This window comes from Emys orbicularis, chromosome 6 (assembly GCF_028017835.1).
Source record: "Emys orbicularis isolate rEmyOrb1 chromosome 6, rEmyOrb1.hap1, whole genome shotgun sequence".
Lineage (NCBI taxonomy): Eukaryota > Metazoa > Chordata > Testudines > Emydidae > Emys > Emys orbicularis.
In genome coordinates, this window is record NC_088688.1 from 45823545 (window position 1) to 45839573 (window position 16029).

The window sequence follows — 16029 nt, forward strand, 5'->3', positions numbered from 1 at the left end:
AGGGCAAGCCTCTGTGCCCGACCCCATTTCCCCAGCAGGACTGCCGGAGGGGGACTGCAGGCGGAAGGGGTGGGGAGGAGCCCCCCGCTTGCTCTGGCCCAGGGCCCCACAAACCCCTAATCCGCCTCTGAGCACAGGCATGTTATTGTGGATTGGCTCCTTATTGAGCAATAAAACTGAGCTCTCCATGGTATTAATGCTGCTCACAAAAGTAATATATTTGTGTAATTATGTCCTCCCTTCTCCCACTATATTCAACTCAGTCAAAAATTGAAGATAAATACTTTTTATCACTAGTGCTGAAATTAATGTCTGTGTGGTTTATGAGGAAATATTTTGCAGTGACTGTTACCAATTGGGGCATTACTCTTCTCTCAATATTTAACAGTTAATTTTATTCAGCATAGGTTTCCCAACAAAGAGCTGCCAAATTAATGCTTCCTCCTAACTTGTTAAAGATCAAAAATAGGAAGAGGCACATTAACAATACCTACAACAAACTACTGCTATGGGAAAAAAAGCCTATAATATCACTCTTTTCTGTGTTGCAGTTTTATTACTCCAAGTCTTTGTATATTTTACAATAGTCTCTGCTATAAACTGGTAAAATAAAGGAGAGTCAATCAATCAGAGGAAATGCTTTTTATAGCTTAAAAATGCTGATTGAAGAAGAATGTATGAAAAACATTTAGTGGCACATCAGTAAGTGCTAAATCCCTTTAGTACAGGAATGTGAGACTTTCAAAAACACCTCAGGGATTCAGGAGCACAATGACATTCAGTGGGACTTGTGCATCCAAATTCACGAGGCACTCAATTTTTGGAAAACATTAAAGCTTTAAAAATGGGGAAAAAAATATATGAAAATGGATCTACTCCTGAAAGACTTCAGAATGATTCCAGCTTAAATAATGAATAGCCAGCGCAGAGAGCTACAGCCTCAAGATTTGCATTCAGAACTATGGTTCATCTCTAAGGAAGCTATGCAGGCTGTGGAACTTCGTTCATGTTTCTACACGTGGGAGGCTGGCCAAAGCCCACGCCCCAGCGTACCATGCCTAGCAATCTATGCAGCAACTCTGAAGATGGCAAGCAAAGAGGTTTATTCCTAAACGTGAAATGTAAGAATGGTCTTAATTTGTCAAATTGCATTCAGTCATCCAAATTCTACTACAAAATGACACTCCTCAACTGAAAAAAATCCATTCCAGCTATTCACCACACCTCCATGAAACAATGGAGGAAGCAGATGTTCCTTGTTTAAAGATATGAAATAGCCAGATACAGGTAAGAGTGTAAGGAGTACGGTTATCATAACCGCCTAGGTATAGTGGTGGGTGCTATCCTTCCGGAAACACTAGGTTAGGTGTAATCTCCTCTCTCCTCTTGAGTTTACAGATACAAAGGGCTTCTGTTCTTCCTATAAACATGACAAAGTACAGTGGGAAGGATTAGTGGTAAACAGCAATAAAATGGTGGTCCACAAACCTCTCCCCCCCCCCCCCAGTTCTGTCAGTTACACTCCTGCAGTTAGGGAAGGGTCTTTACTGCAGATGGGATACTATCTATGGAAAAGTCATATCTGCTATCTACTCATGTTATTGAGCAGCTGGGGATTTTTAAGACTCTGAAAGAGAGATTTGCCTATTGTCTAACAATTAAACTAGATCTTTCTACATGTATCTGACCATGCCGTCCTGGGGAGAAAGCCACTGTCTGTAGGAAAGGCTGGTGGTAATTTTATTTGCAAGAGTAAAGGAACTTTGAAATTAATAAGAAGAGACCAGAGAAGGACAACTGCCTCCCCGAACAAAAGAGACAAAGTTTAATAAACTTGGAAAATACCACATTTTCTGGGGAGAGAGAGATTAAATCACTGTCCAAAATCCCATGACCTCATAGCGAATGTGTTAATGCATTCTCACAACTGCCCCTTCAAAGGGTATAAAGAATATAACCGGCAGACAAAGGAGCCACTTAATACCAGAAGTAAATTCACATACCCGTATGCGAACACAGAAAAATCTTGATATGAGCTTGTTTGAAGCATAGAAGCCTAAAGACGTGAGCATTTATTTCCTGAGCATTTGGTGTTTACCTAGGAAGGTGAGGGGAGTCTTAGACCTAGGTATGTATTTTTTGTGTCATTTACCTTTGATTTGATAGAAAAATTGAGAAAATCCTAATACACTTATTTTCTTTAAGCAGAGGCTTAAGTAGATTTTTTTTAGTGGCTAAGACTGTTTTGAGGAACTTTGTGGCAGTTAATTATTGGGACACAAACCAAACATTTGACTTTGAGGAGAGACAAACAGGGATAAGAGGCACCAGACCTGGAGCACTCAGTCAAAAAGCACAGAGCATAAAACTGATCCCAAGAGATGTTGTCAAGAAACTGACGGCAGCTGCTTAAGGAGCACAGGGTGACCATTAGGAGCGACAAAAGAGGGGAACAAAGACAGAATGATTAAAGGGAGGGGGGTTGGGGTGTGGGCTCTGGCAGAATGATAAAACAGAATGATAAAAAGAAAAAGTGAGAATTATTCAATCTTTCTTAAAGGTTCCAGAAACGGGTTTCATTTTAAAATAGTTAAGGCCAAATTGTCAAAAGCTTTTCTAATTGCACATGTAAAGTCTGAAGATGCCTTTATTAATGCATGTAAAAATCCACATTTGGGACACAAACTGACCTGGATAACTACACACAAATGCTGATTCTGCTCAGCATGTAGAATTTTGCATGCACATATGGATATATTCCCAAATGTTGTTGGTACAGTTAGGAAGGCTTTGAACTTTGAACCATGGACTTCAGAAAAGCAGACTTTGACTCCCTCTGGGAACTGATGGGCAGGATTCCCTGGGAGGCTAATATGAGGGGGGAAAGGAGTCCAGGAGAACTGGCTGTATTTTAAAAAAGCCTTATTGAGGGCACAGGAACAAACCATCCCGATATGAAGAAAGAATAGCAAATATGGCAAGTGACCAGCTTGGTTTAACAGAGAAATCTTCAGCGAGCTTAAACACAAAAAGGAAGCTTACAAGAAGTGGAAGCTTGGACAGATGATTAGGGGTATAAAAATATTGCTGGGCAGCACAGTATGGGGAGTAGGTGAGCAGCCCTCAGTGGTGAAAGAACAGGCTAAGGACTATTTAGAAAAGCTGGACATGCACAAGTCCATGGGACCGGGTCTAATGCATCCGAGGGTGCTGAGGGAGTTGGCTGATGTGATTGCAGAGCCATTGGCCATTATCTTTAAAAACTCGTGGCGATTGGGGGAGATCCCAGATGATTGGAAAAAGGCAAATATAGTGCTCATCTTTAAAAAGGGAAAGAAGGAGAATCTGGAGAACTACAGACCTGTCAGCCTCTGGAAAAATCATGGAGCAGGTCCTCAAGAAATCAATTTTGAAGCACTTGAAAGAGAGGAAGGTGATCAGGAACAGTCAACATGGATTCACCAAGGGCAAGTCATGCCTGACCAACCTGATTGCCTTCTATGATGAGATAACTGGCTCTGTGGATATGGGGAAAGCGGTGGACGTGATATATCTTGATTTTAGCAAAGTTTTTGATACAGTCTCCCACAGTATTCTTGCCAGCAAGTTAAAAAAGTATGGATTAGATGAATGGACTATAAGGTGGATAGGAAGCTGGCTAGATCGTTGGGCTCAATGGGTAATGATCAACGGCTCAGTGTCTAGTTGGCAGCAGGTATCAAGCAGAGTGCCCCGGGGTCGGTCCTGGGGCCAGTTTTGTTCAACATCTTCATTAATGATCTGGATGATGGGATGGATTGCACCCTCAGCAAGTTCACTAAACTGGGGGGAGAGGTAGATATGCTGGATGGTAGGTATAGGGTCCAGAGTGACAGACAAATTGGAGGATTGGGCTAAAAGAAATCTGATGAGGTTCAACAAGGACAAGTGCAGAGTCCTGCACTTAGGACGGAAGAATCCCATGCACTGCTACAGGCTGGGGACTGACTGGCTAAGCAGCAGTTCTGCAGAAAAGGACCTGGGGATTACAGTGGATGAGAAGCTGGATATGAGTCAACAGTTGTCAAGAAGGCTAATGGCATATTGGGCTGCATTAGTAGGAGCATTGCCAGCAGATTGAGGGAAGTGATTATTCCCCTCTATTCGGCACTGATGAGGCCACATCTGGAGTAGTGTGTCCAGTTTTGAGTCCCCCACTACAGAAAGGATGTGGACAAATTGGAGAGTCCAGCGAAGGGCAACGAAAATGATTAGGAGGCTGGGGCACATGACTTATAAGGAAAGGCTGAGGGAACTACGTTTATTTAGTCTGCAGAAGAGAAGAGTGAGGGGGGGGGATTTGATAGCAGCCTTCAACTACCTGAAGGGGGGTTCCAAAGAGGATGGGGCGAGGCTGTTCTCAGTGGTGGCAGATTACCAAACAAGGAGCAATGGTCTCAAGTTGCAGTGGGGGAGGTCTAGGTTGGATATTAGGAAAAACTATTTCACTAGGAGGGTGGTGAAGCACTGGAATGGGTTACCTAGGGAGGTGGTGAAATCTCCATCCTTAGAGGTTTTTAAGGCCCGGCTTGACAAAACCCTGGCTGGGATGATTTAGTTGGAGTTGGTCCTGCTTTGAGCAGGGGGTTGAACTAGATGACCTCCTGAGGCCTCTTCCAACCCTAATCTTCTATGAAAGTATGGCCTACAACATCAGATGATTTAAGCTCTTTGGGACAGGGCCTGGCACTATGTTTTCCTGTGTTTGTACTGTGTCTAGCACCATAGTGTCAGGATGTTGATTGTGGCAGTTGGGCATTGCCACAGTGCAAATAAATATAAAAGTCAATGAAAACAACATTTAAATGTTTGCTTGATGCTTAAACAGATCAAAGTCCTTCAGAACAGCAAGCTGACTTATCTTACATTTGAGTTGGTTTCCTCAGATGCCACAGGCTTGTTGATGCTGTTCACAAACTTGTTCACATGCTCAAAGTGCTTTGTCATCTCTGTTGCCAAAACCATGTCAATAATAGCCTGGCGCAATGTCCGATAATGGTTCCTGAAAGAGAAAAATGAAATTTACTCATGCGGGCCATTGCCAGAGTTAACTGTCTTTCTCCTGATCTCCTCACAACATTCACAAAAAGCATTTTGAGACAGAAATCAAACATAAAATGGACTAACTGGAAAGCAACTCTGGGTATGTCTATACTACCCACTGGATCAGCGGGCAGCGATCGATCCAGTGGGGATCGATTTATCACGTCTGGCCTAGCCATGATAAATCGACCCCCGAACGCTCTCCTGTCGACTCCGGTACTCCACCAGGATGAGAGGCACAGGCGGAGTCGATGGGGGAGTGTCAGCAGTCGACTCAACGCAGTGAAGACACCGCGGTGAGTAGATCTTATTCAGGTAGCTGAAGTTGCATAACTTAGATCGATCCCTCCCCTCCCAGTGTAGATCAGGCCTCAGAACAGAGACTGTAGTTGCATTCATGTTAGCAGGGGTTTTAGTGGCCTATTGACATTTTACATAACTTAAAACTAAATCAATAAAATTACAAGTCATTCATAAGATGCCATAACCTCAAAAGGGATGTGGTAAAGGATCTGTCTGAAATAAGCAGGAACAGGAAGTCACCAGGGCACTCATAGAAATCTTTTTAAATAATGAAAGTTAGGTTCATTCCATACATATGCCAGAGTAATCAATACACAGAATTCAGTATTCCAGGGATAGTAACAATATATTTCCATAACCCCTCCTATTAACTTGGAGTTCTAGTCTGTTGGTTTTTTAAGTAATACCATATTCCACAAAATATGAAACATCTTTACATTTCCAAACATATCATTTGGAATGCTGACATGAGGAAGAAAGAAATTTTTTTTAAAAATTGTCTATTGTATAGTTCTAGAAGTGATCAAGGCTTTTCTGCGAATTTTCTATATTAAACAAAAGTGGCATCTTCAGTGTACGCAAAAGGAATAAAATAAACACAGCAAGCTAACCTATCAATATTCTTGAAAATGTTGCATTTGTTGTCTTTAGCTGTGAGCTGGAACGCCAGTGCTGTATGGTGACTTTCCAATACAGCAGTGTCATTATAAAGTACAGCTAATTCACTTCCTGCATTGCACAGGAAAGAGTTGGTCCGTCCTGGGTGATCCACGTCATGAATCGTGGCAGCTATTAATGCAGCCACCTCATCTAAATGGTCGAGGTTTCCCTGCAAGAAAGAGTAAAACTACCATTATTCATCACGTAGTAAGTAATCACAATAAAATCTTTAGAACATCACTAGGTAAATATCGGAATTCAAATGTAAGCTCTTCAGAACAGAGGCCTTCTCTCCATGCGTGAGCTTCCCACTCACTGAGTGCCAAGAGTACCCTCTCCCCATCTCAAAACCACTTCTTCCATGCAGCTTTTCTACTGTGTCTTCATCCCAGTGATCTCTCTGCAGCTTCTTCTGTTGGAGCTGTTGTGCCATGTAGCATGTCTGTCTGCGACGGCAAGCACCTTGCGGCAGGATTTCTATTGTGTTTTGCAAAGCACCATGCACAGACCAAAATACTCATGTTCTACAATTTCCATCGAAGAATTAAATATCATATTTCTGCCATTGACTTAAGTAAACTGAGATGCAGCAATCCCATTTAAAAATTTAATTTCTGCATCTGTCTTTCAGTTGATTTTGACCATATGACTACAATATATTTTGGGGTAAGGAAACCAGATAACCAAATACTAACTTTTTCCTTTTGCTAGAAAAATGGCTGAAGATGCCATTTTTCAAAGGGTAAACACAGATTGTTTGATAAGTGCTTCAGCTACATTTCTGTGAATAAAGAAATGTTTCTAGAAGCAAGGGATTGGCAAGGTCATTCACACTAGAAGCCTTATAGCATTCAATTTCCTAAAATAACCCTGGAGAAAAAATAATGCCATTACCACTCCTGAGCAGTATTCTCTCTGTGTGAACCTAGGTTTATCGCGTATATCTTTGCGTACATCTCTTGACACCCTCCCCAGCAAAATTTTGAAGAGATTACAGCTGTTGCTAATGAAGGGTGTGATCCTGCAAAGCCTATTTGTTTAATTTCCTTATTCACGTAAATAGTCCTATGGATTTCAGAGAAATTACTTGTGTCAGCAAACACTGCAGGTTCAAAGGTTAGAGCAGACATGGGAAGCTAGGAGCATGATCTACTGGTTGCAAAGATGCCCAGCTCTACTGTGGGACTGTCAAGTAACAAATAGGTTATTTGTAACACGAGGCTGTCATGGACACATCTGTTAATGAACAAATAATCTGATTAGTCCTAAAGTGTGTTTATTCAAGGGTCAAAGTAAAGAATTCACAATGGAAGTTGTACCTTAACTCTCTCCTTTCCGAGAAAGAATGCAGTAGCATGTAAAACATCTGCTGCATGTGTGGAGTTGTGGTACGAGTTGGTGGAATGATAGTTGGCTTCAATCACCTGGAACCAGGCTCGTAGTGTTGCTTCTGAACAGTTTAAAAATTCACAGACCCCAAACCGGGCAAAAACTTTTAAACCCAAATAAACTAATGGCCTGGAAAACAAGTAAGGAGACAAGAATCATGGAAATGTAGCAAAGTAGAAAAAACATACACGTGCATGCAAACAAATTAACAATTTCTGTTGTGCATCATGTCTCCTGTTGGGCACCTTCCCATTTTTTTAAAACAAGTGTAAATAGAGACCATTTAGTTTATCACATGATGATGATTCTTTAAGGCTCTGGTCAACCAGCAGTTAGTTTACTACCCATTCTGTCACTCTTTTAGACTTAATTTAATCTGCTATGAAAAGCATCACAGAGTAAACAGTGTTGTCAACTCTTATGATTTTATTGGGAGTCTCGTGGTGTTTTTCTTAAAACCCCAGCCCCTGGTGTCCTCTGATTATGTGACAATCTCAGCTTTTTTTTTTTTTTTTTTTTTTAAATGAAAAGTCTAATCCTTATGGTCTTTGAGAAGAAACTTGAAAACATGACCCAAGCGTATCCTAACAGCTCATAACCCAGTGGCAAATAAAAAGAACCCTGCTTTTTTTTTTAAAATCTCATTATTTTGGGGGATCTGACTCATGGTTTTTAAATGCCTGAGGTTGGCAATACTGTTTATCAACACTGCTCTGAATAGCTTGGAGCCTAAAGCCACTCCTTCCCTATAGAGATGATGGACCACACTGATGAGATATCCAATGCATAAATTGTGCCTGCTTTGGGAGGACAGGACCACTTTTGGGGAGAGGAGCATGGAAGCCCCATACACTGCTCAGCTTCTGAATTACTGTATTGATGCAGGACCAACTATAAGGCTCTTTAATCTAGTGGATAAAGGCATAGCAGAAACCAATTATGAGATGTTAAAGCCTGGCAAACACAAATTAGAAATAAGGCACACACTGTTAACAGTGAGGGTGATTAACCACTGGAACAAACTACCAAGGGAAGTGGTGGATTCTTCATCTCTTGAGGTCTTCAAATCAAGACTGGATGCCTATTGTAATAACTGGGGCCTGACCTACCTACCCAAAGCATAAGCCTAACTGTGGGAATGTGGATAACATTTTATAGAATGTCACAATAGTTTATAACAAACGTTGATGGGAAAAGGAGACACTCTGAATTAATCCAAACAAAGAGGCCTACTGATATAACTCAAGGACTGTGCTGAATTAAGTCTCGTGAACAAGAGAAGTGTGGGACCAGAAACCAATGGACCAAACTTGGTGTTGAAAATCAGGCTGAACTGGTGGACAAGGGCTATTTCACCCATCACTTCCCTTTTGGGGTCCTTAAAATAAAAGTAGCTGGCTGTCTGGGAGGCAGAAATACAGGAAGGAAGGAGCTCAACCATCATAGCTGGCACCCTCACTATCTCCTGAGACCCACTATGACACCATAGGGCCTTTGTCATCCTGATCTTGAGAAATGACCTGATCAGCCAGAAAGAAGGAGCCAGGGATATGCTGTACAGGATCTAACTACCCAGTGGCTAGATCCTGAACACCATTTGGGGTGTGAGACTTTGATTCCTGCCCCCTCCCCCACTGTGTCCTTTTCCTTCCGCACCTTTTTTCTTCTCTTTCCTATCCCTCTCCTTTTGCCTTCTGCTTAATAAGAGAGTCTGACTTAGCTGGCCAAGACTGTATATTTTGCAGCATTGCTGTAAGCCTGTGACCAGAGAGGCAGCTAAAAGCAATGTTCTAACCAGCCCAACACCACTACCAGTTTGCCAGGTCATCAAGGGGCTAATAAGACCATGTGCTTTGACTGTGTTTCTCCAGCAGCAATGCTGCAAGTGACAGTCAGCACCAGAGATAGAAGCTACATTTTCTTTCTGTGCTGTTCTTTTCCCTCTTGTGAGTATTTGTCTTGTTTTATCTTCTTGGAAACAGGATCAGACTTCAACAGCAACAGCAGCTCATCTTCACTAACTTTCTCCTTTTCTCCCAAAAAAGGACAGTTTTTACCATCTTTAACACCACCTAAGACACTGTCAGATGGGGGATGTGTTTCCTTCTAAAAACTCTGTACAGCTCAGGGAATGGGAATCAGGGATATGTTAAAATGAAAGACCTGCATAATAATTTACATTTGAAATGCTTTAACAGTTTTTTCCTTCTTTTTCTGTAATGAAAGATTAAAAAGCTGTTTAATGGTGTGTTTTCACATGGGACTAGGTAGGCCGAGGCTCTGACCCTGAAACCCTGAGCTATGTTTAACCGTTTATTGTTGTACAGTGTCAGGGTCATGTTAACACCTTTGACTCTCTGGGCCCATTTAGTCTATCAAAGTTAATACAACATGCCTTTCTGGAAGGCATCCTTTATTGAGCCGAATAATTTGTGCTTCACTAGAGGGCTAGCTGGGTAAAACTGCATGGTCTGTGTTATACAGACTAGATGATCCAATAGTCCCCCTCTGGCCTTAAAATCTATTAATCTATTGGGCCCAGTACCATTCGCTCCCCTCCACCTATTTTTTTAAACCCCCAACGCAGACCTGTCCCAGAGCCTCCTCTAATGGGGGTTTGCTGTTTCCTGCAGCACCATGAGCAGCCTTCAGATACAAAATACACCTCAAAATCCTTTGTGGAAGAGTTGGTAAAAAAGGATTCTGTGGGGGCATCTAGAAGGTAAAGGCAGCAGAGTATTCCGAACAGAATGTCTATTTGGAGAGGGAATTGGAGCAGGTAGGGGACAAGATCAAGTGATGAGGAAAGAATCCTGTAGGCCTGTGGGTGTTGAGATGAAGACGAGACTGACAGGGTGAGGTATCTGTACCCTTAGCATGGACACAGACTCTTTCTGGCCAGCTGTACTTGATTTCTGAAAACAGCGTATTGTCACTGTACTACTTTGCAAACAGGTCAACACACACAACAAGGGAGGGTCTCTCTGAAAGACCTATGGCAAAATACATAGTGAAACGCACAGGGTTCCTTTGTGACATAGCTCACTTGACAGCTTCATTTATGCGTATGTATGTGGCGGCTTTCTGTACCTTTTATTTGTAACAGCCTCCAGTTCAAAAATATTAAAGTCCCAGCTTTCTTCATTATCAAGTAGCTGTGCGATACAAGGTGGTACATCGTTGACGGTAATTGGCACTGAAAGGTGACCATGGCTTTGGTTCATGTCTGTCAAAAGAGAATTTGGGAATAAATTATGGATTTTTACAACTTTTTTATTTCATTTGCAGGATCCTTATTAAAAATGAATTACTTCTAAAGACACCAAGTTTAGAAATAACTTCAAGTACTGTAGTTTTTATATAAGTTTAGACATAAATCAAGAAGAGCAAACAAATCAAATGATAACTTTTTATGGTCATATTTGTTTAATTAATATTTTTCTTTTTAATTCTTTTCCAGTCTGGTTTCTACATTTCTCAGATACATGATGTTGATTACTTGAACCTGCTTCAGTTCCAGACTAGAGACATTCTAACACTTGCTCTCAGATTACTGGGAAAACCACTTCCAAAGACAAAATCAAACTGCAAACTAGCTTGGAATTCTAAATCAATGTTTGCAGCCAATGAAACACAACACAGGCAAAAAAAGTTTAACATGGAAACTTACTCTTAGAAAATACATACTCATTTCCTGACAGTCTTCTCAAGCCATCCTGAAATAAAGATTCTATAAGTTGTAGGAAACCATTATCAAGTATAAAGAACGCTTTACACTGTTTCCCCATAGGAACTAGCCCTGAGTACCCAAAATATTGGTCATGTTTTGGTGAGTGCCTCAAGCAGCATGCTTGTTTTCAGTCTTCCAATATAGAGGTAGAAGTAACTACCAAGGGACTTAGAAGCTCCAACTCCACTTTCTTGGAGTTGAAAAGTTTGATAAAAGTGGTAACTGCTACTGCAAGATTTCCTTTTTAATGACAGGTCTAAAAGCAGGGACACTCAGACTATTGAATACCACTGGTAGGAGGTCTCTAGAAGGGTATTCTTTGGTCAACAATGTAATGGCCTCCTCTCATCCCCTTTTCACTGATGGTTGCATGATTTTTTTTAAATTGAAATTCACAAATTTCACTTGTTTTGCATTTCAGTTATGCTATTTCCACAAGCGACCCATTCTGGGGCTCCAGACCAGCATTTGTAGGAAGAGGGTTTGAGATATTCCACTATGAAAATCCAGTGCAGGTTTGGTGTATAGGGCAGTCTGGGCATGATAAAAGGATTGAAACAAGGGCTCCTTAGTAGGTCAAAGTTTAGTTTTACAACTCTTGTGTAGTCATTAACTGCGTCAGGTGTATAATAATTCTTCAGTTTAATTGCAGTGCAGTGATTGGGTAACTCGTTCTTAAAAATTTTCAGGAACTTGGGATACTACCGATTAGGTTATCAATATATGTAGTTTCCAATGGAACTAAAGAGTTATTCACGTAAGAGTAGCAGTGTTTCCAAGCCAACTGACTGAAAAACAGCAATAGTAACAATCTTCATGCTTACTGGTGCCTCTCAGGTCAACTTCACTGGTGTGGCCTAAATGCAAGGCAAGTAGGTAAAGCTGAATTGTAGGCCCTGTTCCCCCTGAAGGTAAAGGCACTATAACTGATGAATCCTCAGTCAGTCAGATGGAAGCAGGGATTCCCTTGCCCCAGTGGTGGAAGAAAGATACCCATGATGTCAGATCAGTTAGCTGATGTGTGTTTAAATTTTCTTTTCCTACTCACAGTCATCAGACCTCCAACAAGATCGCTTGTGTGAGGATCTTCATCTTTGGTACCTAGCTGAGGGGAGTAAAGTTCTGTTGTCCGTAAGATTTCCAAAACTCTGTCCAAAGCCTCTGCTACCGTGACGGGGCTGTTCTCCTGGGCAGTATTGATAATGTTAATAACCTGAGGGGGTGGGAGGGAAGAGTGAAACCAGATTGTTCCCTTCATATTATTACAAAATCTTAATCCCCACAACATTTACAGTGACAGCATTCAGTATACTTCGTTATTTCACACTTTGTAGCGGTCCTATGGTCACCCCAAATACTAAGTATATTATATAAACAACCAGAGTCTAGATTTTCTGAATTTGAATTCCCTCCCCTTACATTCTATTGTTTTGCTGCTTTAAACAGCAGATAGGTGAAGAGAAACCTACTGAGGAACTAAGGGGACCAGGAGCCTGAGTGAAGAGAGGTGTGAATGCCTAGCCTAGGCATCCTTATTAGAAGTTGTGTGTCTGGGCCCAAGGTATTTTATAGACAGGCTAATGGGTGGCAATGCCACCAGACTACTGAGACCCAATAAACTATGGGACTATACAGGTCTCCAGATAAAGAATCCAGGCCAGAGCTCAAACATTGTGATTGTGGAGGCAAAGCTAGGATTTTCTAAATGGCTCTCAATATAAAAGGAAGAGAAAACAGGGACCACACAGATATTCTATCCCATGGCTATGATTTAGAAGGAGACCCCAAAGAGGATATTTGTAACAAAGTAAATAAAATTGAGACACACAATTTCTACAATCCCTTTGTTATAAATACACCCACATATTTTTCTGCAAAGATAGTACCAAACCCTGAGTTTGTGGCATACAGTAGCAGTCAGTGACACATTTTTTTACCTTTGTGATGGGTGCTTCTATTGTCATTGAGTGGATTCTCGCCATCGATGAATACCGACGATTCTGTAAGCTTGGCGCTGCATTTGCATAAAATATACAGATTTAGATTCTGACACTGCACATAACACAGAACACATTTAAATGAGAGAGCCCTATGAGTCACTGGCACATAGGTCATTCCCAACGACAGTCTCTAACAAAATATACCCTTAGCTAGCCCAGGGGTTCGAAGTTGCTTAATCCCCTGCACATGAGGGTCCAGCAGGAAGCTATCAACAGTCACTAGCACCATCACTGCAGCGGATTCAGTTGAACATACTCATTCATAAGCTGAATTTTTTTATAAAAAAGGGAAGCACCAGAGAAGGGGGTCGGCTTATGAACGGGTATAGAGAGGGAGAGGTGGGACACAGCCCCTCCCCCCAACAGAGGGAGCAAGGAGAGGCAGCAGAGCCAGAAGGGAAGAGGCGGGGCCAGAGTCTCTCCGCTTCTGGCCATGCTGCTCTCCCCACAGCCTCCGAAGCAGCTGCAGCTGTGCCGCTTGGCCCCGCCTCCCAGAGCAGGCTGTGGCTGCGCCGCTCGGCTGCCGGAGCACGCTGCAGCCGGGCCGCCCGGCCCAGCCCGCTGGAACATGCTGCGGCCGTGCCGCCTGGTCTGGCCCTCCGGAGCAGGCTGCGGCCGCACTGCCCAGCCTGCCAGAGCAGCTCCAGCCAGGCCAGAGACATCCTCCCCTGGCCCTCCCCAGATAAGGTGGGAAGGGATGGGATGGGGAGAGTGTGGGGGTCCTGGGCTAGGGGTGGGGTCATGTGGGGGGTGGTCACAGGGGTTACTCCCCTGACCCCCAGCTTCCCCACCCCCCCAAAACATTTTCCCCACCAGTTGCTGTCCCGGCCCGTTAGGGTAAGCAGCTGGTGCGCCGGGACACTTTGTTTACTTAGGTTTACCTCCGTGCCTGCAGACGCTCGAGATAAAAACAAGCCCACCAGCAGCTTATCCTGATGGGCCGGGAGCCAAAGTTTGCCAACCCCTGAATTATAGGGTCGGCTTATGAATGGTTCATAAACATTTTCCATATTTACTTATCCATCTTGGGGGGTCGGCTTATAAACGAACCGGCTTATGATCGAGTATATATGGTACATTGGTGCCTATTATTAGGGGCTTGTCTACATGGGAATACTCAGGAAAATTAATCCGAGTTAACTGAAGCTGTAAATTTTAATGAATTAGTTAAAACCACATTAAATCCCTGTGTGGACACTCTCCTTCAGAATTAAAATAGCCTTAATTCAGTTTACCTTTTCTTTCAACTCTCCCTTTGTTTGTTTCACACCCTGAACCCTCAGACTCTGCCTGACCACAACCAGGCTCTTAGCTCTCTGCAAACTAGGATTGCTTGGGACTGTGTGCAAATGAGCAGAAATGGCGAAAGAAGCCTCTAGCATCACCATCCTCGCATCCCATGACAGCAGCCAGCCACAAATGGGATAAGGAGTGAGTCTTAGCCAGTAGCAGTACAGGCCCCCACCCCTGCCCCCACATTGGCCAGTGAAGCTGAACAAGCATAGGAGGAGCACAAGCTGCCTCCTTTCAAAGGGGGCACTCCATCATGCATTCTTCCAGAACCCTCCTACCCCTGCTGCAGCACAGCCACGCCTCACCTTCATGCAGGCTGTACATGATCATGCATCATACTGCAAAGTTAGTGTCTACCGCTGTTTTGGGAAGTACCTCACAATTCAACATAAATGGATAACAAAAACGTTGGAAGAAATGTCAAAGGTCACGGGTGTGTCTCTCCATCAGTAGCTCAGAAGAATGCTATTGCTGTTCAGTGCATCTGTCCTGTTTAACTCCATATTTTGATTGCTCAGGTCACTTGCTTTCTATATTTCTAACTGTTTTCTTTCTGGATTTCTATTTTCTTACCATCGCTGCTTCGAGAGGTTATTGATTTGACATCAATTGATTCTTTCCTCCTGTTCTTGCATCTGAAGGATTGGGATTCTAGAAATATAAAATGACAACAATAATAAATACACTGCTCTTCTACTGCCCCTTCCATCTTAAAATCCCAAAGCTCGTTATCTTCACAGCCCCCTGTGAGGTAGGGAGATATTGCTAGCTCCATTATACAGATAAATGGATGCAGAGACCGAGTAAGGCCAGATTTTTAAAAGATATTTAGGCACCTAAAGATGCAGAGAGGTGCCTAGTGGGATTTTCAAAATTGCCCAGGGGCTAGGTTTATAAAATAATTGAAATCAATGGGAGTTCGGTTTAAATACTTTTAAAATCTTGCTCAGGGCAACTAATACCCATTGAAATCAATTGGAGTTAGGTTCTTATGCAGTTTTGAAAATCCCACTAGGTGTCAATCTGGTTCTTTAGGTGCCTAAATACCTTTGAAATCTGGCCCTTAGTAACTTGCCCAAGATCAACCAGGAAGTTGCTGCACACGAAAGACAAGCTACTTGGTCTCCTGACTCCCAGTTCTGTTCTTTAACCAGAAGACTGTCCTGCCTCTCCACACGGAACTGAGCTGGACATTTTTTTGTTTCATTGAGTATTTATATTAAAAAAGAGTTACAGTGATTAAAAACAATCAAGTCAATTGCTGCCAAGCAATTAGCTACAAACCAAACCACTATTCCTGACATTGACAAGAGAGAAAATTCCCCATCTATCAGACCAAGAAATAGTCAGATAAAACAGATGCACTTTACATGCCTCATGATAATCTCAAAAGGGTAATCTGGTAAAATTCTAGATTTTTTTTTTCAGATACATGGCCACAGTTGACCTTACATTGTAAAATAATTTCCATCTATACATATTTCTAAAATGCCCATCATTGTAGTATCAAACGTGCCAGTCAGTCACAGATCAAAGAGAACTGTTCATAAAGGATAATCATAATTTAAAGGA

At 42.4% G+C, this 16029-nt stretch overlaps 1 protein-coding gene across 1 annotated transcript in view; it reads right to left on the minus strand.

The window, feature by feature from the left end:
• Positions 1-16029, minus strand: part of PDE8B (phosphodiesterase 8B) — a 143857-nt gene that overhangs the window by 5433 nt on the left and 122395 nt on the right. Inside the window, exons 12-19 of the mRNA XM_065406099.1 lie at positions 15031-15108; positions 13102-13178; positions 12213-12377; positions 11105-11150; positions 10525-10660; positions 7365-7563; positions 5997-6214; positions 4906-5041 (exon numbers count right to left, since the gene is read on the minus strand). Coding sequence (XP_065262171.1) covers positions 4906-5041; positions 5997-6214; positions 7365-7563; positions 10525-10660; positions 11105-11150; positions 12213-12377; positions 13102-13178; positions 15031-15108 — 1055 coding nt within the window. The remainder of the gene's footprint in view (positions 1-4905; positions 5042-5996; positions 6215-7364; positions 7564-10524; positions 10661-11104; positions 11151-12212; positions 12378-13101; positions 13179-15030; positions 15109-16029) is intronic.